The 27,458-nt window shown below is 41.1% G+C and overlaps 2 protein-coding genes across 2 annotated transcripts; one reads left to right on the forward strand and one right to left on the reverse strand.

Moving 5' to 3' along the window:
• Window positions 1-224: 224 nt before the first annotated feature.
• Window positions 225-23,099, reverse strand: LOC148009889 (uncharacterized). The gene is made up of 2 exons (XM_087672590.1): window positions 22,788-23,099; window positions 225-600 (listed from the first exon to the last, which is right to left on the reverse strand). Exons 1-2 carry the CDS (start codon window positions 23,097-23,099, stop codon window positions 241-243), a joined length of 672 nt encoding a protein of 223 aa, XP_087528716.1. The 3' UTR covers window positions 225-240.
• Window positions 23,100-23,210: 111 nt separating this feature from the next.
• LOC148009890 (Tetratricopeptide repeat (TPR)-like superfamily protein) lies at window positions 23,211-25,640 on the forward strand. The gene is made up of 8 exons (XM_087672589.1): window positions 23,211-23,534; window positions 23,649-23,715; window positions 23,827-23,866; window positions 23,960-24,092; window positions 24,692-24,763; window positions 24,894-24,974; window positions 25,072-25,133; window positions 25,214-25,640. The coding sequence occupies exons 1-8, from the start codon at window positions 23,211-23,213 to the stop codon at window positions 25,269-25,271; spliced, it is 837 nt and encodes a 278-aa protein (XP_087528715.1). The 3' UTR covers window positions 25,272-25,640.
• The last annotated feature ends 1,818 nt before the right edge of the window (window positions 25,641-27,458 follow it).

Raw genomic sequence — 27,458 nt, forward strand, 5'->3', positions numbered from 1 at the left:
GTGTTGTTCTGAGCTTTCTTTCAGAGCATAGCATCAGATGGAATCCTCAACCGAATCTACGAACACATAGGCTTTTATATACGAAAGAAGTTCACACCAGCAACCGCATGCCATATCAAGTGGGCACTCACTTCAGCTGAACATAATGCATAATTACGCCAAAGCAGGAAAACTGAAAAAATGATACCACAGCAGGGAAATCTGAAGCCGAGGCACAACAATCGCACAAATTAGTTTCTCTTAGCTCTTAAAAGACAGGGTGTCACTGTACTTAGCAAGCAAGGCTTCAAAAGCCTCTACCTGCCCGGGGTCATACTCACCATCTGTGCCAGGTTTCCACATGACAAGGAAGAGGGCAGCTGCCTTGTCCTCATCGTCAAGGAATCGTACAGAGTATGTGGGAATATCACCCCTCATCGACTTCCCTTTGGTGAATTTGGCACCTTTGACTTTGTCTAACAGTAAATGAAAATCCACATTCTCTTCCTTGTTCATCAGGTTAGCATATTCGCCTCGCCCAGCCATCTTATGGTAAAACAGTTTGTCCAAAGTGGTAACAGATTCCAGTACTCCAACGCCTGTATTGACTATAATGCGGACCTGAAACAACCCAACAATCAACGGTTATTGTTACAATCTTACTTAATGACATGTAAATGTAAGTTGGACGTAGAAGCTTTGAGCATGTAGTGAGTTAAATAGAAAAAAGCCTCAGTCAAACTCCTGAGGCGGTAAGACAGATCAAAGATACTTGTACACTATTCTGGAACTTTTGGGTACAGAACCAACAAAGAGAGGAGGAACATCATATAATATGAGAAGGATTTTTCGAAAAAGCACCAACTTCTAGATTGATAGTGTTTAGCAAATAGCAGCAAAGGAAACACAGAAGCAGGACACTTTACAGACTGCAGGATCATCATTCAGCTCAATGTTCAAGAGCATGGTGATAGGCCCTCCAGAGACAGATCAAAGCAGCTAGGGGAACTAAAATGGCAGCAATCAGCACTTGTTTGGAGCAGAGAGGCTGCATCTCTATGCAATCCATTAGGCTGAACCAGTTTTTTATTGTATGGAGTGGACTTCAACCCACTTCGGAATATTCATCTACCTTGAACCACTTTCTCATGCACACGTGGAGGCAAGAATAGGGAGTTGCACACATGCTAGACCAGACAAAATATCTTTAAAGCCTTAACAACTAACGCATCCAAAATCATCAAAATGGAGACACATGAATTATAAAATCGTGGTAACCATTTTATGACGTTTGCATTAGGTCATTACAAGTTTAGATTACAGATTCTGATGACTCTGGAGTCACATGTACAAAGCTTCTGTATGCATTATAACAAAAAACTCAAGGTATGGACTTAATTTTATACCTTGTTTTGCACATAGTACACCCAAAAGCCCTGGGGCTGTAATGTGCAAGGCAGGTTTCAGACTGTAAACAGCCAACATAGTCCCACCTATTGTAAGTTAAAACAGTTGGGAAAGTGGATTTACACAGCCAGGAAACTCATAACTTCAAACTTCAGGTGTGTCGAATCATTAATGATTAAAATGCCATCAGAGCACGCACACAACAGCCAATTCTCGACTCTTGCCTACCATCCACAACTTGCTGGCTAGAGACCTAGGGCAGGAAATCTGAGCCTAAATAGGTAGTTGGCTTGCTGTTCAGTACCTGGTGAGGGCTGCAAAACACTCTCCACTTGTTGTTCATAGCATAAACCAGTAAATGTGCATTTCCTTCTGGCTGCTACAGTTCTGGAACCACACTCAAATGGGAGAGAAAGAGCCCAACATGGAAGATACAGTTCGATGTAGCACAAAACTAATCCTGAATTTACACTAACAAAATTCCATTCTTATTAGGTCCTCCACAAGCAAATTCAATCTGAACGGTCCTTTGGTCCTGCCCACATCATAAAAACATTAAATGTTGTCCAATAGTTAATATAACATTAAAATGTCTAGGCCCTTTGAAACATTAAATGTTTAAATCCACATTTAATGTGACCTCAAAAGTTTAAGCCCTTTGAAAAAGCAAAATTTTTGAAGGCACATTTAATGTGACCTTATCATGTTTAAGCCTATTGAAAAATTAAATGTTTTCAAGGCTCACATTTCACATTTGCATACCTTAAAGGAAAATAATCATTTTTGTGGCCTGTTTGTTGGCTTGGCCTTTATCTAACACTACCTATGCATGGTCCCACATGCCCAAACAAACCTAGCACTTTGCATGCATGTACCAATCAAACATGTAACACCAAAAATGATCTGAGCAACATATGCATTTGTTGTTACTACATACATGTCCACAAGTGTAATCGATGAAACTAGCCTTCTTAGATAGGGTGGTAAATGACCTGATTAAGCACTAATTACAGTGAGCATAAAATAAAAATGTTACCAATCAATGTTGGATAGTAGACCCCCGATTGGTCTCAAAGATTGGCACCCTATGGTTTTTCTTTAACTTCTACTAAAATTGGATGAAGTACATTGAGATTTGGCTCCAATCTGTTTCACCATTCAATGTCTCTTGGTATCAAAAATGACCAATAAGCCTTCAATCTAATTGTCCCTTACTCTAACAGGGGATTGGCCTCCAATTGACCCTTGGCTGGTCAAAATGGACCCCAAGTCTAGTTGGGATGGTTGGCTTCTTGATATATCTGACAATTCCTCAAACTCCAAGTGTTGATTTCAAGTATTAAGCCTTCAATTTTCTCACATGGGACTAAAGGTGGCTGGTAAGAACCCAATCACCCTTTGCAAACTCTAGGGCCGTGTTATGACAATCTACTACCTTCTTTTGCTTTGCTTGAGTCTTTTGGAGAGCTTGCTTAAGGCACTTGTAGGCATCATCCAAATTCACTACATATTGTTTGCTTCAAAGACATTGTCCTTATGTAAAATGGACAAAACTTTCTTTTCCACTTCCATTATCTCAAATGGCACCTTGCTAGTGGAGGTATGCATTGTATTATAGTAGGCACACTCAACAAATGGCAAATATTGTTTCATTTTTGCTTATGCTTTGGCATATGACATTTCAAAAGATCCAAGATAATAGAGTTGGCCTTTTCAACTAACCATCATTTTGGGGATGAAAAGAAGACGGAAATTTCAACATAGCATCCATATTCTCACATATGCCTCTAAAAAATAGACTAGTCATATGTGGATCCTTGTCATTAGCAATAGACAAAGGTATATGATGATACTTGAAGATGTTCTACACGAATACTCTTGTCATATAATCCATTGTCATATTCTTCCTCATAGAAATGAAATGAGCGTGCTTGCTAAACCCACATATTATAGTTCATATCCCATCATTTCTTGTAGATGTCTTTGGAAGGTTAAATATAAAATCCATGGCTATGCTTTACCACAATCTATTTGTAATAATAAGTGAAGGCTACAACAAGCCTAGTGCCTTTTGACAGCCAAATTTTACCTTTTGACAAATAATACATGACCTAGCATAGTGACCAACATTGCTCTCAAAGCTTACCAATAAAAGAAATGCTCAATTGCCTTAAGAATAGCATCAATGTCTCTATGCCTTGCATATGGTGGAGCATGGATCTCAACCAGCCCTTAGCCCTAAGCTGCTTTGTGTTACATAACCAATCATGCATCATTAGAAAACTGTCTTTGATAGTGCAATGCTCATGATGCTAACAACCAAATAATTGATCATACACTTAGACAAAGTCCTCAACCTTTGAATATTGTGTCCTCATCTTATCTAACTCATGACAATAGGGCGATGGATGCTGCTAAAACCTATGGTTTCTTAGACAATGCATCAGCTACAACATTATTTTTACCTTCCATGTACTCTATCTAAAAGTGAAACATGGATAAGAAGAGACCCGATGCATATGCTTCTTAGAGAATTTTGTTTGGGTGAGAAAATATCTCAACCCCTGATAATCTGTATACACAATGAAATTAGTCTCAACCAAATAGTATTTCCAAGTACAAAGAGCGTGAATTAGATCCAACAACTCTTTCTCATAGACTTGCAAATTCTTTTTGCATCCTATGAGACAGTGCTTTCATAAGCTATTGCACGTTGTTCCTACATTAGGATTGCACCAATGCTACTCCAATATGCATCACATTGGACAATAAAAGCTTTCTAGAAATCTAGCAAGATCAACATTAGACCTGAAGTACACGTTACAACTTTTCAAAAGTTGCAATTTCTTTTTCAACCCATTTATAAGATACATAATTTTTTTGTAAAGTATGAATAGGCAAAGCGATCTTTGCAAAGTATCAAATAAACCTACAATAAATACAACCCAAAAATGCGATGTATATCATGCAGATTTTTCAACTGAGGAAATATTGCTTCTACTTTCATTAGGTCCATACACACACCATCCCTGGATACTATATGCCCCAAGAAGTGAATCTCCTCTAAGAAAATTTCACTCTTCTTTACATTGATGACCAACCTATGCTTTTTGAGTGCTACAATTATAATCTCCAAATGCTTCCAAGGCTTTATCTCATTCTTTGAATATAATGATGCAATATACTTAGAGCACGTAAGGATGCATTCGCATAAACAACTAAATAATGTGCGTGTACTTTACACGGAGGTTAAACCGGGCCTTTATCCTAACAATCTACCACTTAAAGGTCCGATGTGAACCTCTAACCAACTCCCACTAGTTGTATGCAATGCTCATACTGAGCTTTGCTTAGGCTTTTAGTGAGAACATCTGTAGGGTTGTCTTGTGTTTTGATCTTGGTCAATGTGATTTGACCATCTTTCAGAATCTATCTGGTGAAGTGATATCGCACATCTATATGCTTTGTGCGTGAATGATACATGGCATTCTTAGCCAGATACACAACACTTTGGCTATCACATCCCAAAACTGCAGTACCCATAGACATGTCGAGATCCTCTACAAGTCTGCTCTATCATATATCTTCCTTAGAAGCTTCAGTAGTAGCTGATATGTATTCAGCTTCAATGGTACTCAGTGCAACAATGTTCTGCAACCTTGGAACACCAAGAAACAGCCCCACCAGCAACTGTAAAAAAATACCCGTTGATGGACCTATGAGTGTCCAAGTCACCTGCCATGTCTACATCACAATAACCCTGCAAAGTACATGCACCCTGCCCATAGCAAATATACTTTCTTTGTATACCCTTGAGATATCTAAGAATACACTTGACAGCGTCCCAATGTGTTTTGCTAGGATTTAACATAAATCTACTAACAACTCCCACTGCATGAGCAATGTCTGGACGAGTAGCAACCATAGCATACGTAAGAGAGCCACAAGCTGATGCATAACGGACTCCCTTCATAGCATTTGCTTCCATGTCATCCTTTGGGCTGTTGGCTTTGTTAAGCTTAAGATAAGGAGGTAAGGGTACCCCAAAAGGCTTAGCTTCACCCATGTTAAATCTGTCCAATACCTTTTCAATGTACTTTTCTTGAGATAAAAACAACAATTTCTGCATTCTATCTCTGCAAATCCTCATGCCCAAAATATGCTTTGCATTCCCCAAATCTTTCATTGAGAAAGCTAATTTTAGATGATTTTTGAGAGCATCCAAGCTAGTCTTTCTTTTCCCAGCTAGCAACATATCATCCACATACAAAACAAGTATGATGGGGCTGCCATTTGTATCTTTTTTCATGTACAAGCAATGATTTGCATGGCTGCGTGTAAACTCATGGGATAGCATAAAAGTATCAAACTTTTTGTACCATTGCTATGGTGCTTGCTTCAGTCCATACAAGCTGCATTTTAGCTTACACACCATCTGCTCTTTTCCAGGAACTACAAAGCTCTCCGATTGTTTCATGTAGATTTCCTCATCAATGTCACCATGCAAGAAAGCTGTTTTTACATCCATTTGATACATCTCCAAATCTAAAACAACAGTGAAAGCAAAAAGCATACGTAGAGTGGTCATCTTCACAACAGGTGAAAAGACCTCTTGGAAGTCAATCCCTTCCTTTTGTGCATACCCTTTGGTAACTAATCTTGCCTTGTACTTGGGTTTCCCATCAACTGTCTTTACTTTGTATACCCATTTGTTTGGAAGTGGCTTCCTTCCCTTGGGCAATGACACAAGATCCCAAGTATCATTTGCATATAGAGATTTAATCTCTTCCTACATAGCAAGCTCCCACTTACTGCTGAACTCACATGACTCCTCTTTATATGTAAGAGGCTCACTCTCATTTGTAAGCATCACATAATGCAAGGAGGAGTCAAACCTATGTGGTTGCCTTCTTACGCGTATAGACCTGCATATCCAATGATCAACATTTTCAAGAATTGCGTTTACATCTGGAGGTATATTATTTTCAGCATTTATTGGCTGCTGTAAGCCATTTTCAACATGCTATTCATGCTCTACAACACCTTTATTTTCATTTCCAGCACATGCATTTTCATAATCAACAAGCCTATCTTACTGTCCATGACCTCCTTGTGCTCCTATTTGCTGTCCATCATCATTTGGCTCAAAAATAACCGGCTAATCATCAGTTTCAACTTGTGGTATAGCACCATGAGGCTCATTTTTTGAAGTCATAGGTGGCTGCGAACTCTGAAACTTCACATTTTTTATATCTTCATTAGAGGCTAGAGTACCTTTCAGCAATTTCGCTTCATTAAACACGACATTACGGCTACGAATAATTTTCTTGGACTAAGGTAACCACACTCTGTAGCCAAATTCACCCTCATCACCATAGCCCATGAAAATGCCTTTGGTGGATTTTGGGTCAAGTTTGTTCCTCAGCTCATCCCTAACATGCACGAAAGCATCACAACCAAATATGCGTAAATGATCATATGAGGCCGATTTGCCAGACCAAACCTCCTTAGGGATGCCATTATTTAAGAACCTGTTTGGAGAGCGATTGCAAATGTGAACCGCGGTTTTGAGTGCCTCTCCCCAAAATTCATGAGGGAGATTACGAGTGGATAGCATGCAATGCACTCTTTCACATAAAGTCCTGTTATATCTTTCAGCCACCCCATTTGAAGAAGGGCTATAAGGGGCTGTAAGGGGCTGTAAGCTCCCTCTTAATACCATGCAAGTCACAAAAGGACTTGAATTCAGTAGATGTAAACTCCCCTCATTATCAGTTCTCGAGCATTTCAACTTTCTACTTGTCTAAGTGGTCACAAATGCACGAAAAGTTTTAAAAGCAGCAAATACTTCACTTTTCTTTTTCAATAAGTACACCAAAATCTTCTTGGAACAACCATCAATAAAGGAGACAAAATATACAGCACCACCCAACGATTTCACAGGCATACTACATATATCAGAATGCACTAAGTTCAAGACATTGGACTTATGAGAGGTCAACCCTCTTCAAAGAGGTAAGGACATCAAGTCCTTTTTGGCTCATATGGCCTAATCTCTTACGCCATAACTCCAAGTGGCTGCAAATTTCAGCAATTGCAAGAAACTTGCCATTCAAGGCTTTACAGTGCAAACAATACAAAGTGCCCTTCTTGGTTCCTTTTGCAATAAACATGGAACCCTTTTTTTACTTTCCACAAACCACCACCAAACAATGCAGTGTCGCCATGCAAGTTAAGCTAACCAACAGATAGTAAACTCTTTTTAATGCCAAACACATATCTAATATCTTTCAACACAAGCTCTTGACCATTGTCTAAAGACAAGTGTACAATGCCAATCCCATCAATGCTGCAAGTATGTTTATTTCCAAGATATACCTTTCCATAACTGCCTACATTGAACATAGCGAAACACTCCAAGCAAGGAGTTACATGGAAAGAGGCACCAGAGTCTACAATCCAAGTTTAAGTGACACCATCATCAACTTATAAGAGTGCATCAATCATATCAGCCTTGTTAATCTGCATATCCTGTATGTGACATACAAGGATATCATAATCAACTGCACATAATACATCAGTCTTTGTATCTAAAAGCTCCTCTATGACCACACTAGAGGCCACATTGGCCTTTTCTTTGCCTTTGATTGCCTCAAATGCATTTGTCTTATCTTCCTTCTTTTTATCTCTTACATTCTTATTTCTGCAATTAGGTTTCTTGTGGCCCTTCCGACCACAGTGATAGCAAGTAATGCCACTCTTTTCCTTTCCTTTGCTCTTGCTCCTGTTGTTGTGCCTTGCATTTGCATTTTTCTTTTAAGCCCTGCCTCTTACATTAAAAGCTAAGTTACTATCTTCTCCACTAGACATATGTCTAATTTCTTCATTCAAGATAGAACCCCTCACCCCATCATATGAGAGGTTGGGGTTATTGTTGAGTGAAACCACCAAGGTTTCCTAAGAGTCGGGCAGTGCCATGATAAAAAAAGATTGCCCTCAACTTATCATCAAAGTCTAAATTTGCATCTTTGAGCTGATTTAGAATCCCTCTAAATGCACTCAAGTACTTAGCTGCAAGCTTAGACTCATCCAGTCGCATGTTCACCAACTTGTGCATTAAATGCACCTGATTGACAGGTGTGGTGATCTCATAAGTAGTTTTCAGCTTCTCCCATATTACGTAACCTGTATCTAAACCCTTAATGTCTATCAGAATGTCATCAGTGACACCCATCTTTATGTAAGCCACATCCTTTTAATTTACTCTGGCCCAATTTGCATTAGACATTAGTGCAGGTTTATCTTCCTGCAAAGCATCCTCACAATCCTTTAGGAACAAAATGCCCTGCATACGGTCTTTCCAAAGGTCAAAGCCATGACCATCAAACCGTTTGATCTCTATCAAACTCTTGATGTTTGAACTGGAAGAAGTTGCAACCATTTTATTATGAACACAAGAGTAAATGCACTAATCTGCAAAAGCACAAGCTGAACCAACAAAATACACAGCTGTTCTTTCTCAACCAGAAATAAATCTCTGCTATTTGTACAAGAAACAGCCACTACACGGGCAAAAATGCAGAAATTTATCAAATTCTGTGCAAATCCCCAAAATTTCAGGTCCAAAATTGCATAAATGTCAGCCAATTTGACCTAGCTGAGTAGAATTTTATCAATACATGAAAAGCCCCAAATTTCCAATGTCAAGAAATTTTACTCAAAAGAGCAAAATTCCGACAAATTTGGCAAAATCCCCAATTTAATTGAGGTCACCACACACAATGTTTGCAATTTCTAATCTGAATGGTGCTAACAAGCATGGACGAGATCAAAACTAGGAAAAGCCCCAAATTTTTGGGCCAGATTCGCACAGATTTGTGACCCGTGCTTCAACACGTGAAACCCCGTTAAAGGGAAGGAATTCAAAAGAGATTAGAAAGAAAATAAAGCTTTTAGTTTAAAATTTTTTTGACGAAATGACAGATTGGGGGGGTCCGTTGACCCTGCCCCGTCACGTCTGACGGCTTGTCTGTCACATGTGCTTGGTCAGCTGCCCGCTACTTGTCGACCGGTTGCATGACTAACGCAACGCCTTTGTTGCCTAATTCGTGTCCGCTCCACCCTGCTGCCCAGCCGTGCACCTAGTCTCCATGTGCCGCCTGGCCTCCGCATTGGTCCCCACGTGTGCCTACCGCCTAGTCGCGACCTGTGCGCCTGGTCGCGACCTGTGCGCGTGCTGCTAAACGTCCTGTGCGCCTATTGCCCAATAGTCACACACCGCCCAGTTGCCTGTCAGAAGCATGCATACTCTGTGCTCTGATACTAGTTGTTGGGAAATGAGCCCAACTAAGAGAGATGGAAGTCGAGCAGGAGGGAGCCAGAGAGTGTGACGGCTGGAGAGCAAGAGTAAGAGCAGAGTCAAGTACGACTCAATTAGAGTGTACCAACAATGTGTTGGTACACAAATAATAAAATGTATTTATACTTAGGGCACATAAGGGTGCATTCACATGTACAGCTAAATAATGTGCGCGTACTTTACATGGAGGTTAGACCGGACCTTTATCCCAACACATTGGCTGCATGGGCACCGGCACTAGCTCCTCTCTCCACAGAGTCTCCACACGTGTGATGGTAGATGAGTGACTTAGTGAGGAGGAGGAGCTTGAACATATAGGCTAAGAAAGGAGGAGCATAAAATGCTGGTTGGCCAGTCATAAATGCTACAAATGACCATAAAATAACAAATAAAAAATGCCTAAATATCCTAAATATTGTGCCTAGCCTCTGCATGTACAAACTCACACATGAGCTGACATATATGCTAACACCCTCTCTCAGATCATGGATGATCTGATACAATACAATGGTACAATGAGAATGAATAAAAAACCATACAACATAGAACCGCCAAGTAGAACCATGGATACCTGAGCAGTGGGTGATCAAGCCACTACTAAGGTGTCTCGGAGAGAACCTGATGTCAAGGTCGATCGTACCAACTCCTGAAAATAGAGAAGATCATAGCATATCGATGTGTTTGTCCCAATGTCTCTCAATAGTGTACATGACCATCCTGACAAAAAATGACTATGGAACATATATGACCATGGATTCCTTGCCCATGTGAGCTCAAGACTAGGAGCCAAGCCTGCTCTTTGCCAAATAAACAGTCCATCATGAACTTGGATGTCAATCCTAGCTCCAAGATTTGAACCTACCACACTTCAATCGATGTTTCGGGGAAGTCCCTCTCTGGATCCTGATTGCATCTGTATAGATGTATAGATGAGGCATGGCTGCTCCATCTCACCACCCTCTAACACTCCCTCTCTGGCACTAGAGTTGTGAGAGATATCGTCATCACCACCACTAGAAAGTAGCTGAGGAAGGGGCCATCAAGCCCTTCATGTGATCCGAAGAAGTTGATCCTTTCTGTGACTTGGATCGCTCCTTAGTTGAAGGATCGGAGTCTGAGTTTGAGGCAGATGATGACACATTAGAGGAGTCTACATCCCACTTCGTCTTCTTCTCCTTCTTCTTCCTGAAGCCACTAACTCTTTGCAGTCCTTCTTGAATGACCTTTCTTTCCACAGTGGTAACACTGGTTCTTCACGTTCTACTTCGAACCCCTCTCTAAAGCTGCAAGAGCCTCACTAGAACCTGACAAACGCCTCCCTTGTAAACGCAATGATGCCTCATACTCAAGCAACATCGAGGTCATATATGTAGAACTGGCAGGAGTCGATGATGTCTGCACCCTCAAAGCATTCACCACTCCATTGAACACCAGAGAAAGTTTGGAGAGTACAAGGCCAATAAAATGAGCCTTTGGAAGGGGAGACTGCATTTGCCGAAGCTGGTCTTGGATTTGAATCACACGAAGTAGAAAAGGCTGGATAGTATCTTTGGCCTTGAACGGAATTTACTTGAGCTGTCCATAAAGAGTAACTGCCCTCATGGCAGAAGGGGCTGCATACATTAGCTACAACTTCGTCCATACTTCAGAAGATGTCTTGCAGGAGGTATCCACTGGTAGGACTTCTTTGGAAATACACTGAAGCAAGGATAAGTAAGTACGTGCATTGTTCGAATCCCATGTAAGCACTACTTCCTCATAGTTGTCGTCATCAAAATCAACTGAAATAGGAGAAGGCCGCTGAGGACGTTCAATAGCTCCACAAACCACGTACCATAACCGCTTCTATATAAACCAATTCTTCATCACAGCACTCCATGTAAGATAATCAGGTCCACGTAACTTATCATTAGTTGACCTGCATGGAGGAGCCATCTATAGAGGATTTAGAAGAGAAGTAGAGAAAAGAAGGTATTTGGACAGAGAACACAGCCAAACCACAACCAAAGACTGTAGAAAATGAGAGTTCACATGCAATATTCACCAAAATCTAACCAAAACAAGAAGAAATCTGCTGTGAAGAGTAAAAAAATCAGCCAAAAACTACCTAAAATAGCAAAAACGGCTTGATAATGTAGTCGCCCAACTAGGAGGAGATACAGAGACACCAAAACACAGGTTGGAATTGACACGCAAGCAAGAGAGGGGCTGACACAGGCAGTACAGATGCTGACATTAGCAAAAACGCAGGAAAAACAAGTCGCCTAGTTGGAGCAGCATTTGCATGATCAATGTTGGTTAAAATAGTCTTGAAATCAGCAAAGAAAACACAGCACGACATAACCTAAAATCTGATACCATGTCAAAAGTGGAGCAGCAATGGAAGCGCAAACATCTACTGCTGTAATAAACTACTGAAACACAAGACAAAAGAGAAAGGGAAAGAAAGAATACTGAAGAACACAATACAGACGAGAACTTAGTTATATGCTCAAGAAATGGAATCCATATATCCAACATGAGACAGTCGCATACAATAGTGAGTCATTGGCTACGTAGGCACCGGCACTGGCTCCTCTCTCCACGAAATCTCCACATGTGTGATGGCAGATGAGCGACTGAGTGAGGAGAAGCTTGAATATATAGGCTGAAAAAGGAGGAGCATAAAATGCTGGTTGGCAAGTCATATATGCTACAAATGACCATAAAATGCTACAAATTAAAAATGCCTAAATATCCTAAATAATGTGCCCAACCTCTGCATGCACAAACTTACACATGAATTGACATATCTACTAACAGATCTAAAAATACAATCTATCATGCTCTTAAACATCGTAGGTGCATTTGTAAGCCCAAAGGGTATAACCAAAAACTCATATAAGCCAAAGATAGTCTTGAAAGTTGTCTTATGTACATACTTGGGTCTAATGCATATCTAATGATACCCACTTTTCAAGTCTTATGTGGTTGAAATTGCGAATTGTTCTAATTGATCAAGGATATCCTCAATCCTCGGTATATAGAAATGATTCTTAATGGTGTTCTTATTCAAGATAGGATAACCTATGCACATTTTCCTTAAACCATTCTTTTTCTAAATCAAAAGCATAGGTGAACAAAAGGGTGATGAACTAGGTTGAATTCCCCCTTCTCTAACAAATTATTCACTCGAACCATTTTCTATTGTTAGGTTGCACTAACGTTATACGGTGGTTTGTTCGATGGTGTACTACTTGGCACTAGATCCATACCATGATCCTTAGGCCTCTCAAATCGACATTCCCATGGTATACTCTCTTGAAAGAAAATGTTAAAATATATTTAAGAATTCATTCCTTGCTTTATCCAACTTAGAGCTTAAGGTCATTATTATCAATGTATTTTGCAAAAATAAAGTATACAAAAAGATGATGTTTCATCAATGAGACAATAGCCAAAGCTGGTACGATAGGGACTAGCTCTCCCTTAAGCTTTACATCAAGCATATGTTTCTATCTCTATGCTCAACAACAATCTTCCTACTATATGAATCTACCAAAGCAAGAGAAGGGAGAGACTGCAAAGAGGAGAGAGAAAGAGGAAGAAGATAAGAGAAGAAGAGACAGAAAGACTAGCAGAAGAGAGAGAAAGAGAAGGGAAGCCATGAAAGCTGGAAGGAAGAGAGACTTGATTATTGATAACTAATGTCCTAATTGGATCTCCCAACACCTTAAATACCCTGTTAGTATAACTAGGTATTCCCGTACTAACTCGTGTTCTACCCCTCTATCCCCACTCTTTTACATTCCATCTTGACCCCGAAGGTTTTTTCCCTAAAAAATAAAAAGAGGACTTATTGGTGTGGCTTAGAGCGGAAGGGGGGGTTGCAAAGTACTACTCTGTTCAGCATTACAAATGTGTATATGATGTATATGACATGTGCAAGTTGATAGTGTATAAGTTTGGCCACCAATTCTTGACAATTAGGGGCTGATAAATAGTGGACAGCATACTATCCAGATTAGGCCTGCTAGAGAAAACTGGTCATAACTTCCTATGTGCAGCTCTGATTAAGGCATTGACATGTCAAAACAAAGCTCATGAAGCATACTTTCAGCCCATATAGGTGACACTCGGCTGTCATTAATGCAAGGTAGAAACTGTTCTAAAATAGTGTGCTGTCTGTAGTGCAGACTAGGGCAAATTTAGCTAATTCTTAGTCAAAATTGCACCCTTGAAGTAGAGGGAAAACTGCACTGGTGAAATGCTAATCGGGGTAGGGCTTTTCCAAGAGCATTCCGTTCTCCAAGATCAAATGGATAACCTACATAATAAGCATCAAGAGCATAAGGGTCATCCATACAAGTATGGGTCACCGTATTACCACCGAGGTCAAAAGAATAACTGTGATCCAATGCATCTGCTGTATCATAGAAGTAATTCATGGTGTCATCTTCAAGCATTGACGGTGGTACAAGATCCTTACTGACCCATATGGTAGTATGCATTGACTTGTCCACAAACTCATTGGGAACCACTGTGCCATGTAGAACTGGACCAGACGAGGTTGCAATCACTACAACATTCACATGGCATCAATTCCTTGGCATTTCATGTCCATGAGTCCCATATGCGTGGCTACTACTGGGCATTCAAAGTTAAGGGCCTTGGGCTGATGGGGCACCTGCTCATGAAGCTGCAATGAGATGCTCTCATCATAAGGATGTACATGCTGCTCATAGTAATAATCAAGTGGCTAATGATATTGAGCACTATGTTGCCAATAATGATGTTGCTCCCCATGTACATACTCGTATACATTTGCATAATGTTGCCCATGTACATAAGGCTGTCTAGATGGTTGTCCATGTATGTGACCAGAATGTAGCTCATAAGAACATACATTGTCATCAGATGCATGTTGCTGCTCAAAATATGCACAATCATCATATACATATTGACCATAAGTAGGCACATGATGCTACCTTTGTGCATCGAACCCATGCCAGTGTTCATGGTACTCATAGTTTCCATGAGAATTCCCATGCTACTGCTCATAATCATGCTGAGCCGTCCTTTGAATTGCAGTTATTTGAGCAACTAGAGTCATAAGGGCTACAAGTTTGTCATTGATTGCCTTGGCTTGCATGTAGGTGATTGAGATGGTTGAGATCACTCGGTCCATCTTAGACATGAATTGACTGTGTTGATCAAGTAGCTGATTGTGGCTTTCATCCCGAAAAGTTCCTTGTCGCCATAGAATAGCATGCGATTCATACATATGGGGATGCCAAGAGTGAGAAAAGGAATTGAAACTAGGAGCCAGGACTAATTTGTTTTTGTAGATACTATTGTCTCTTTGTTGGTGCATTTTATCCATCAAGTCCTTATGCCTTTCTACATCCCTTGCATCAAGCCACCATGAAATGTGGAGCAAAACTCTACATTCTTGGTCACTAATCTTTCTTTTATCCTTGTCCCCTGCCATTGAAGGTGCAGTCCACAGAGACCCCTAGTCACAAAATCTGAGATAACTTTGGTTAGGGAGCTCCAATCAAGGAATATCTAATTCAAAACAAAGGGGAGAGTGCCCTCTATGAGCCTATGCAAAAAGTTTTATGACAGAAAATATTCAGAATTGACTGTGAACAACTTTCTGTGGCTGTACAGAAGGGGATTGCAACCTGTCCCATAGGACCACTGTACACAAAAGTAGCTGTAACTCTCCAATGGGAGCTCCGATCGAGGAGCTTTCTAGCCCAAGTCAAAGGTATCGATCCCCTCTACGCAAGAGTATATGTATGTAATAACAGGTCTTATACAGAAAATTATGTAATAATAAATGCGTGGCTGAACTGTGCAGTCCAGCACTCTATTTGCAACTGTGAGAGGCCTGTTTTGAACAATTGATACCCTATAGGGTCTAACCAAGTGAGCACCTTGGGGGACTTGGAAATACTTTCCCAACCCACAAATACCTTTGTAAACACCTGTGGAAGTCTATAGCAGCATGTATAAGCCTATTATGAGCTGAAAGTTGTCCTGTGAATCATTGTGGGATGGAAGTTGCTGCCAATATGATCCAAACCATTGCCACCATGGCCAAATGCATTGCCAACAAGAGCATAACCTTGCCAAACATGATCATCTCATGACCAACATACGTATCACTGCGAAATAGGGGCATATACTTGCCAACATAGACATAGGCATACCACTATGAGTACCATTGTCAAGTTCACTTATTGTTAGCTCAGATTTGGCCGTACCCTCTGGAGTCAACACTGCAGGGGCTTTTTGGAATGCTTTCGAATAACAGCAGCTAAGCTCCTTGGGCTCTCCTAGTATTGATATCACATCTCAATGACACAGCTTGACACAGATATTCAAAAGAGGGTCAATCCCTTCCTTTCCATGACCAAAGCTACTGCAAGTTGCAAACCAATGTAGCCATGTTTCCAATGATTGCTGATTTCACCCTAGGCATCTCATCTCTTTGATCAATCTTCATGTTGTCACAAGAATAATCCACACTGTAGGATGTATATGTCTTGCATGTCATGCTAAGAATCCCCTCATACATGGGTTGATATCCATCACATACAACATCCTCAATATGGCTGTCAAAATCAGTAGCCTTCCAAATCGAGATTTCAACAAAGAATTTCAATGTCTCTCAGCTTCATAAATAAAAAATCCAACTCCTTTTCAAGATTGTCAATCGAAAGCTTCAATTCTGTAATCTGTTTTGCAGGTTTTGAGGGGCAATCTCGCAGTGTGTACAACCAGGAAATATCATTGTCTCATTCAAAACTAGTCCCATGAAAGCCAGCAGCAAGTACTTTATCCAGACAGATAATCTCATCAGTTAGAGATCTGAAATGCAGGCAATAGTGTCTGGAATTGCAATCCCATCACATAGGCTAATTGCAGCTTTTAACACTTGAAATCTCTAAGCTTAGTTACATGTCACAGCATTGATGATGAAGGTTTGGCATACCTAAAACATGGTTGGGGGTACACATTACTGGTCCACAACCCAAGCCCATGAAGAAGAGTGGCATTGCTTTCCTCAGATTGCAGTTATCCAGACCACAGCATAACCCTCCGAACTAGATAGCACAACTCCTTGCACTCCTCATAAATTTTGAGCAGCTTCTTTTCGATGCCTCCTGCTACATGCAGATATATTGACCCTCAGGAAGAGGATAGGCTTGATGATCTCCTTCCTAATTGATGACTCAACATTACACAGAAGCAGTAGCAGCATGTGCTGGATTGGGGCAGTCAATAGAAGATTTACATGTCTCCAGATCCTGCCTGTGCTCAGCGGCGAAGGAGATCTCTACTCACCTCTGACAATCTCAGTCGTCCATGGTGACAATTGCCCTGTGTGCTGATGCCTTACACAAAAAGAAATTGTTTATAGCCAGAAAAGAGTTAATCCTCTTGATTGAGAGGAATGGACCTGGCTAGACATGCTGCAACTAGACTTGTTGACAAAAGTGGTGGAGAAGATCACCCATAAGATCTGAATATTTGGGCCAGATACTTTCAAAGCACCTCAAGTCTGTAAGAAAGTCCCATATACCAAGCATAATAATGCTTATAAACAAAGCAATAGATGAACTTGAAGCAGAGTTGCAGTCTTGATAGACCAATTTGCTAGTGATGCTGGGGCCAACTGTATGGATTTGGGGACTTGATCTATCTGAGAACTTGAACTTTCTGAGACAGAAAAGGCAGCCTCCCAGCAAACCCCCAGCAGGTGCAGCTGATGGGTTTGTCAAATGCAAAGTTGCTGCTGTGAAAAAAAATGGTGGATCTATGGAATTCTCCAGAACATTCTCATGGTGTTCATTGACTTGTTCACATGGTAGATGAGTAATCTCCTATGTGTTTCACAGAAAGATGACTCTCACATAGACTTTGATACATCCTTGGGTTCGCAAACACCAGAAGAGTCCCCTTGACATTCTGATCTGTCAGGTCTCAGGATTCAGATATTCTGATCAGCTTCTAGCAAGGCTGTGCTTCATGAGTCCCCCACTTGTTTTGGTGTGTTTCAGAGATTGATGATCAGTTTGAGTTTGTATTAACAGCTCAGAGAAAAGATGTGTGATCAGGGAAAGTCTGAAAGATGCTCGCCTGTCTTTATCACTCTAAGTTTCCCAAGAATGTGATTAATATACCCAATAAGTTGTGCTTAATGCGAATGGGAACGTTGCAAGATGACTGGTTTCGAATCTCTCCTTGTCCCAATCCTCTGTAGAGGCACCAAAGGCATCGGTTCAGAGGATAGGTGCTGCAGTTTATCAGAGCCCCATTATGAGTAAGGAACTCATGATGACTTGAAGCTGATCCATATCCGTAGGCGGAAGGGCCACTGTAGGGGAAGCTGCAATCATGGCCATGTCAGAGAAGAAATTAAGCCGCTCACCCCACGAGAGAGATCAAGGTGCAAAAGCTCGTCCTGAATATTTCTGTAGGCGAGAGTGGAGATCGGCTCACTCATGCTACGAAGGTTCTTGAGCAGCTGAGTGGTCAGACTCCAGTGTACTCCAAAGTTAGGCACCCTGTTCGATCATTTGGTTCAACGCGGGACTTCCCTTTAGTTGTAGAACAAGACCCCTTTCAGGGTCAGACACCAAAGCAAGGTATGGGCCGTGCAAAGGCAGCCTCAGGTGCTAATTTTCCACCTGCTGCAACAACACAAACAGTGCCAAGTTATGCTAAGCAGGATGTGTCTACTTTTGTCTGCAAAGTCAGCTGACCTCAATTCAAATAACAGCAAGATTTGCCTCCTCTTGCTAACCTATAGCACTATGTGATGGTGCTTAAAATGCTCCAGACCAGCAAAGGAAGGCTCTTGAAGGGTCTTTGATCTAGGAGGAGTGAAGAACAAGAAGAGAGATGGAAGTTTGTTGCTGAGAATCCATGGAAGCTCTCAAGAATGAAAAAGAACAACCCCCTTTTGAAAAAGTAGCTGGAGTTAAAAAATGAAGGAGACCTAGGAGAGAGGAGAGAAGGGAGAGATTGCAGAGAGGAGAGAGAAAGAGGAACAAGATGAGAGAAGAAGGGAGAGAAAGACAGGAAAAGAGAGAGAAAGAGAAGGGAAGCCATGAAAGCTGGAAGGAAGGGTAAAAAAGAGACTTGATTATTGATGCCCTAATTGGATCTCCCAACACCTTAAATACCTCGTCAGTATAACTAGATATTCCCGTGCTAACCTGTGTCCTACCTGTCTATCCCTACTCTTTTACAAGTATAATGTGAAATTCCTCCCTATCCACATAACTTTACACATGCAAACAAATCTTTCCAATGATAGGAGTAACTGGCTCTAAGCCACGGTTGTCTCTATACGTAGTATAGATTGATTCATATGTACAATCTGTACGGTACGGTACCGTTTATATTCGCACGATTTAGTTCGAAAAATTTGACATTTTTTGGCCACTCTTCCCCAAGGCTACAACTTTCTTTCTTTCTTTCTTTCTCCTTTCATTTTTTCTCTTCTCTTCTTTCTTTCTCTCTCCCCCAAGCCTCTCTCTTCCTCTCTCTCTCAAGCCTCTCACACCCTCTCTTTCTCTCAAGCCTCCCTCTCTCTCTTTCTCAACCCTACTCTTATTTGTATGATACTTCATGTATGATATATCCACTCTTGTCTATGTACCGTATTGTACGTATGCGTATGATATAGTATGAAAGAACTGGCCCTTTTTCGTCACTTTCCCCCAAGCCTGCGTATTTCTTTCTTTCTTTCTCTTTTCTTTTCTTTTCTTCTTTCTTTCTTCTCTCTCTCCCTAAAGCCTCTCTCTGTCTCTCTCTCTCTCTCTCTCAAGCCTATTCTTATTTGTATAATCCTTTGTGTATGATGTATCCACTCCCATCTTTGTACTTGTAACTTGAAGGTAACTGTAGTGCATGCGGCATGAGGTTTTGGCAAGTTACCCTTAAATATTCATCTTATATACTCTAATAGCATTGCTACTTAGACTCTAAAGACTCTAAACATTTATTCTATTATCTTTAGTCCAAAATAATCAAGTTTTTTTTTCGTACTAATATTGTACCATACCTTATAAAATCTTAAGGTACCATTTAGTCCGTATTTTATTGTACCGTACCTTTCGTACCTGACAACTATGCTCTAAGCGACCAAACCTATCTCACCCACCAAGCCTATCTCTAAGTAACTAGCTCCAAGTGGCCAAGACATGCCAAACCCACCTCACCTCACCCACCACAAGGCACATCTCATCCTCATGGATGCCAAGCTTTGCTGGCAGCTGCGAACATTGGAGATATAAAATTTGCATGAGCATGAAGATTAAAGAAGATCAATGCTTGCTCAACTCTGACTTTGCCCCAAACACAACATAACTCTGTTGCATCCTCACTTAGCTGCTAACCAACCATATCAAGTACCAATCCTGCAAATTGTCTAGGTTTCTTGCCTTTTTGGTTTTTTTTTTGCATTAGTGGTTTCATCCACTTTATGGTAAAGATAATCATGTGCCATGCACCCTTCCCGTTCACTAATAAAGCACATTTTTGCATTATACAAAGCTTTATGTTCAACTTGGAGCTTATGTATCAGTGTTATGATTCAAATACACTTTTACTTCATTTACACAAGCATTGTTCACATTACTGAAACTCTTTTGTATGGCCCAAATAAAGCACATAGTGCTATTTGTGGCATGGTAGCTTGCTGCCCTACCACCACAAAATCTTTTTTTCTTATTATCGTCACTATTAGCATCACAAATTTACTGCACGTGTCGCTATTAGTGTCGCAAAGCGTCTCTATCATCGTCGCTATCAGCATCACAAATAGCGATTATTCTATGGCATCACTAATACCGACGTTTTTTGTGATGACAAGGACAAATTTCTTTATGAACATTTTCATCGCTTTGAATGTCAGTATAAGGCCTGTATCTTGTAGTGATGTCCACATGTGCCACATGCTTTTGTCGTATTGGAAACATTTCTCTTTGTAAATACAGGCTTGTTGCCCTTCAAACTTAAATGTGACCTTTTGGCGATGCAATTGTTGCATTCTCACAGTTGAGCTATGCTGGTCACATGTTCATGACAGTCTGATTGCAGCCATGACCACATGTCAATATTTCCATACATTCCTTCTTGTGCGCCACCAAAAACATTACCCCATAACTGCTGCAAATTGGGCTGTAAACTAACACCATAAGTTCCTTGTGTACCAAGACCACATGGTGCATTACCATCCATGGCTTGGAACATTGAACCGCCCCTGAAATAACCTAGATGTGCACATGATTGTTGTAAAGTTAGTTGCCCAATGAGTGCTGAAAATTATTTCCTTGTACATGCATACCAACATCATGCCCATGGATAGACTGTTGAACTAAAGCCCCGTGCACAACTGGCTGCTGCCCATGTTCTCTTCTAGCATGCCAGCAAAATTTTGGGTGTTAAGCAACCTATGCCAATGCACTCACTACATTAATCAATTGCATCCAAAGCTGCTGTCCAACATTGACATAAACTTGCAGTATGCAATGATTGCTCCTCAGCAGTGGACAATGACTTGTCCTCACTTGCATCCAATTCCCTGTGCAGTGAAATTCAAAAAATTCACTATTGTGCAATGAATCACTGCAAGCCAAAACTTGTGTGTCCTCACTTGCATCCAATTCCCTGTGCAGTGAAATTCCAAAAATTCACTATTGTGCAATGAATCACCGCAAGCCAAAACTTGTGTGTGCACCTTGTGGCAACCAAAGCTCACCCCATTAGAAAAGATGGTGATGTATTGGCAATGGAACCATGAAACTGGCATGTAGACCTGATCTATAGGGTAGTGAACATAAACTTACAACATACACACTATTTGATTTAGCAAAGGAGATAAATAAAACAAAGAACTTGAGATCTAGAGCCCTAGCAACGTGGAATGGGAAATGGAAACGGGGAACGCCATGATTTGCCATCCCATGTGGCTATATAGTCACATGGAATAGGTATGGAACAGGGAACGGGGATGGGGAACCAAAACTGGCCATTCCATGTTGCTATGTTTATAGCACTTTTGCATAGCAGATGACACCAAATTGGTCCTCAAGGTGAGTGCCCCTTTTTGTACTTTAATATTGAAGATGAGCCTTTACGTGAACCATTGACCCACTCATGTGATCAACACAGTTGTCACAGACCTTACCATTCATTCATTACCTTATCATTTTATTTCTATCATTCTCAGCAGTCATTTGTGTTGTTTGTACAACAATGAGCTAGAGTCATAGGCCATCTTGAACAGCAGCTGATCTGGTGCAAGCATCAAAGGGGAGCATGCTTCCATCAGAACCATTAATAAGCAGCAGCTGCATTACAGGTGCCTTCTGTAGTGATGCCATCAAGAGGCTTTCTTTCAGCACAGAAAGCTGGAATTATACCCTGACACATTTGCTTTTTATATCTACCCCCGAGAAAGTTGGCAGAGATGAAAGCTCAGTTGGCATGGCTGTAAACAGTTATTTTCAGTTAAACATAATAAGATGAAACTTTTTCATTGCAGAAAAGACTGGATGACTGAGAGATGGTTTTCCGGTTGGTAGTTGAAGAAGATCATCTATTGGAGGAATTGTATGTTAATCACTAGTCAGGGCCCTAATCATATCTAGGAAATATGTGAAACTTCGCATTGACTCACAACATCTTAGGTCTGAAGGGCCAGTAAGAGCTGTAATGTTTTACTAATATGCATCTCTCAAGGGTGTGAATGTGATCACTCTGCTGATCTGTGACTCCAGTGAGCGGCTAAAGAACCAAGACTGCCCAGCTCAGTCAGACCAGTAAGCATCCTCTCATCAGGAAAAATAAGACATTAGTCAGACACCCCGTAGAATCCACTGGACCGAAAGTGAAGGGTCGAACACTCTTGGTTATCTGCCTAAACCCTAAAGCTTAAATCTGTTGAACAGATGTTATTGCCAAAAGCCAAACAATGATAAAGCAGTCGGGACTTCCCGCTAATCCAGACAAGAGCATTGTGCAGAAACCGAACCCTTACCCGGCCAACAGCCTTCAGCTCTTCCAAGAAGTTCTTGACGGCTGAGATTGAACTGGATTGCTCGGTTTCGGTAGTGACTGTCTCGGCGGCAGCAGCAGCGACAAGCATTTGGAGGCCGTGTTTCTCCTCCACAAGCCAATCTCTATTGCGTTGGCCTGCTCTTCCAAGGCCGAAGCTAAGGCTGGCGAATGGCAGACAAACGCTGGAGCGCTGAAGCAGGTGCGAGGAGCGAGGAGGAAGAAGAGGAAGCGACGAAGGAGCAGTGCAGCGGGATGCCGCAGTGCTGCAAGAGCTGGGAGGCAAGGCAGCCATGGCGAGATTTCCCGAGGTGTAGTAAGCTGTTAGAGAAGATGCGGCGGGGTATTTATCGTTTCACTTTTTATCGAAAGAACTTCTTCTATCATCAAAAGGAGCGATAGACTTATGATGGAAATGGCTTCTTGTTGCGCCTCCCAGCCCGTATTGCGTTCTCTCTCTTCTGCGGCAGCTTCCTCCCTTCCGTCCTCGGCACCAGCCCGCGCTTTCCTTCCTGCATGTGCATGCCGGGAGTTGTCATCTTCCGTTCTTATGCTAGGGTTGAATCGGCGCACTATCGCAGCAACAGGCGCAGCCGGACTTTCGACTGTTGCAGCCGGGGCTCTCGTTGCTGCCGCAGGCGTGCTCATGGCTATCTCCATGGTAGCAGGGAGAAACAAAGCTCAGCAGGCGTCTCTTGCCGTCAAGCGGGGCATGGAGCTCTTTGTGCAGGTTCTCTCTCTCTCTCTCTCTCTCTCTCTCTCTCTCTCTCTCTCTCTCTCTCTCTCTCTCTCTCAACGAATATGTGCCATAATTCACAACTACTTGCATAATCATATCGTCCAGGGGAATGTAGCGGGGTCGCTTGAGGAGTTTGACAGAGCACTGACGCTCGACCCTTCTCAGAAACCATGTGTGGTTTGTTAAGCTTTCCATTTCAGAAGGTTGCTTAGCTTTCTGCTATCAGGTTTGAAATGCTTGCCGCAGTAAGCTTCTATTCACTTGATTTTGGGCTTCCTTGCAGACCTGTGGCAGCGAGGTCTGTCGTTGTATTACCTGGACAGGTGAGCGACACAACGTGGTGGAGTAACATTTATAATGGTCTTGGAGACTATCGAGCTCAGTTGAGGGAAACAAAACCTCCTTGTCTGTCGCAGGTTTGCTGAAGGTGCAGCTCAGTTCAGGGAAGATGTAGCAGTGAACCCTAATGATACTGAGGAAGCAATCTGGTGCTTTCTTTGCGAGGCCCAAATTCTTGGAGCAGAGGAAGCACGCAAGCAGTTCTTGCAGGTTAGATATCTTACACACGAAATTTGAGACAAATTCCCACTATAATTCCCACATTGTTGATTACGACAATGTCATGAGCTTCTGGAAGGGAGCTGCCGACCTGTCTTCCCAGCAGAAGCTGATGATGCTGATAAACAAACAATTAAGGGCAATAGCCCCTTCTACCACATGGAAAAATGTGTAAGACTTCTTGTACATCCAGTAGTACTGCATGAAACGATACGAAATTAGGAATTGAAAGGGAAATTGCAGTCTGCATAATCTGCACATGATGATCCCAAATCCAAGTAGCACCCCCCTCTATCACCTGCAATGTGCATACTTCTGGCTAAACATGAAATTACAGGTCTCAGAACAATAATGCAATCTGACATCATCTTCTTGTTATGTAACTGCTTCCACTTGAATCAGAAAGGTGTGTTGAATTAAGCATTTAGCTACTTGAGAGCTGATAGCTTGTTTTCTGCTTGACACTGTCTTTTGTCACTGCCAATATGAGATCAAGCACTTCAAACTCTTCCTCACAGCTTGGTATCACTACAATCATCGTAGCTGTGAGACATTATCTTACACTCTTCCTGTTGATTGTAAATATGAAGGTTGGTCAAGATCGAAGGCCTGTGATGCGAACAGCATATCAGCTTTTCAAAGATGGGGGTGATCCTCAAGAAGTAAGGGAAGCGCCTAATTGTGCAAATTTCACTCGATGCAGTTTTACTAGAGGTAGTGGAATTACGGTCAATGCTATCCCCACAATGTCTCCTTCTCATGATCTGTTTGTCTTGCTTCGCTGAAGTGTAGCTTGTAAACCAATTCAAAGATGGTGAAGCACATGAGATATTCTATGCCAATCTTTACGCAGGCTTGTACCATGAATCTGAGGTAAACAAATCATTCTTCCTATTTTATTACCCTGATTTTATGCTTTCTGATGGGATCACTAATGACTTATGGATGCATTGGGTTCCGGCTCTGACAGAAAAATGAGGATGCTGCAAAATCCGCCATTGTAGCTGCATGCAATTCTCGCTATGGATTAAGGTAATTGATCCATGACCTGCTCTTTGAACAGAGGTGAAGTTAAGGTTTCTCTCCACATTACCAACCAGAGTCAATGGCAGGTCTAATGACTACATGGCTATGCTTGCGAAGGTGCACTGCAACCGCCGAAATTGGTAACACAAGCAAACCAAGGACCACAGTCACCTTAGAGTGGTTGAAGCATTCGAGTGATTCCAATTGTATATTTGTTTGCACTGTGCATATAACTAGCGCTAGTCTCTGGATATGCACTTAATGCACCTATAGTATGATTCATTTTATGCAAAGTAATCTCAGGAATACGTACTCTTACTAATCACAACCACCTTGTGGAGACTTTTACATGATTGTGCTTCATCCCAATCTCTACATCCCGAAGGGTTAGGCACCGCTGAGGTAAGCAATCACAAGCCTTGGACTTGGCCGTGTATTTCTCACTTAAGTCATCCTACACTTTGAGTTGCCACTCGTTGGCAATCTTAGTTTTTCAATGCAACTTTGTGCTAAGTATTGCATGGCATTAGTCTCAAAACATAAGATTATAATGAAACTTTAAAGTAGTTATATCTAAGCAAGATAATATTGCAATGTTTGTAAAAGAAGGGTCTTGTTTTTATTTGCTTGAGAGGAAATCTACATCCATCAAATGCATTCCTTTATATAACTAGAAGGCTAGGAGGAGATTTGCATTTAGAAAGCTAGGAGGAGATTTGCATTTATCTTTAGACACGAATAGATGAATTCATCAAAGAATTTCGGAGCTTTATAAAAGGAGATCTAGGCAAGGACCTTGACAAGTTTAGCTAGATCTCGACATAGATCTTCCCTATCTTACAAGATACTTCCTAAAACCATAAGGCCTTATGATAAGTTTCAGCCTCAAATATTGTCACTCTATTGTCATCAAAGACTACATTGACACCCACTTTCCATATTGCATGCAAAGAATACAACCTAATGAAGTTATAGGCAAGGCATCTACCTTTCGTTGATTCCATTTTGCCAAAGATCTTGAGCAATAGTGATTGTTGTTTGTTGCCTTCCACCTTTAAATGGTTGAAGACTTAAGGCCATATGTTATTGACTATGCAATTGTCCCAAAAAAGGTGTTGGAGAGTCACCACACTTCCTCGTTGACAATCACCATCTATCACTCCTCTCTTTCTCAAAATTTTGCCTTTTAATACTCGGTTCATGATAATTCTCCAAAGAAAAACTCTCTCAAAGGAAGCTCCAAAGTCAAATTACCCTCTAGGCAGTCCTTGATAACATTTTGCAATAAGTTAACACCCCATGCTTTACAATTGATGGAGCTAGTTAAGTCCTCAAGCATGAGTTTCAATGTGGACAAGTCATAACAAATTTTTTTACCCCTAAGTTTGAGATTAGGTGCATTAATGGTGACATGTTGATTGGTTGGGTGTCATGCACACTAGATTGGCCACAATAACCTCCTAGCAATGTTAGTGGGAATAGTAGCCCATGTTCATTCTACACTTGATGAAGGGATTTGATAATAACATCTAAATTAAACCAATTGATAAACTTGCCAAATCCTAATTTGGTAAGAGAAGAACCCCTTGTTCCAATAGTTTAACTAGTGGTTGAGTGTGAGCCCATGACTAAAATATATTGCCATCCAAGTGCATTTTGTTTTGGAGTAATCCCATTTGGCTTTCTTATCATTTTCCTTCAAGATCTTAGGAGGTTGGCTAAGAACCACACAACCTTGACATTTTTTATTGCCTACGAGGAGATGAGGCCTTTTCTAGACATTATATAACTTTTGACTTTTGTTCTTGAATAACTTCATTAGCATATATGCCCATGGGACATCACAAGTTTAGCATCTTGCCAAAAGCTTTGTTCTTGTGGCATCTCTCAATATCTTTGGTACTTGTAGTCATAGACCCCCTTTTTCCTTTGGACATTTTAGTATTTGTGTTGCCATTGAAGAGATATCTACTTTTGCCTCTCTTCACCCATAGGAAGTTCCCTATTCGGAAATCCCACTCTTAGTCTACTTTGAATTCCAACTTATGAGAGGGAGGTATAAAGAGATGGTGGGATTTATGAACAACTTGATCACCTTTAGCTTTGCATATAAAGCCCAACTCAAAAGACACTAGCTCTTTTTAAAAAAAATTGTGACCGTATCCATGACTCAATGGGTCTAATCATTTTCCCTAACATCAACCCCAATTGGGAAACCCAAGTATCTAAAAATTCTACATGTGCTAATTATGTTGCCATTATATTGTAGGGTTTCTAGATCCTCTTCTATGACACTAATGAGTGACAACTTATTGTACTCTATAGTATAGC

Source organism: Lygodium microphyllum, chromosome 30 (genome assembly GCF_053477565.2).
Source record: "Lygodium microphyllum isolate KBCC chromosome 30, Lygodium_microphyllum_v1.1.10, whole genome shotgun sequence".
NCBI lineage: Eukaryota > Viridiplantae > Streptophyta > Polypodiopsida > Schizaeales > Lygodiaceae > Lygodium > Lygodium microphyllum.

Bases quoted from the DNA above. Each gene is read 5' to 3' on its own strand.
- LOC148009889 (XM_087672590.1), bottom strand. From the start codon at position 23,099: ATGGCTGCCTTGCCTCCCAGCTCTTGCAGCACTGCGGCATCCCGCTGC. The intron at 601-22,787 runs GTAAGGGTTCGG...GGGTTGTTTCAG, and splicing joins AGCTGAAGGCTGTTGGCCGG to GTCCGCATTATAGTCAATAC.
- LOC148009890 (XM_087672589.1), top strand. From the start codon at position 23,211: ATGATGGAAATGGCTTCTTGTTGCGCCTCCCAGCCCGTATTGCGTTCT. The intron at 23,867-23,959 runs GTGAGCGACACA...TGTCTGTCGCAG, and splicing joins TCGTTGTATTACCTGGACAG to GTTTGCTGAAGGTGCAGCTC. The intron at 25,134-25,213 runs GTAATTGATCCA...AGTCAATGGCAG, and splicing joins AATTCTCGCTATGGATTAAG to GTCTAATGACTACATGGCTA.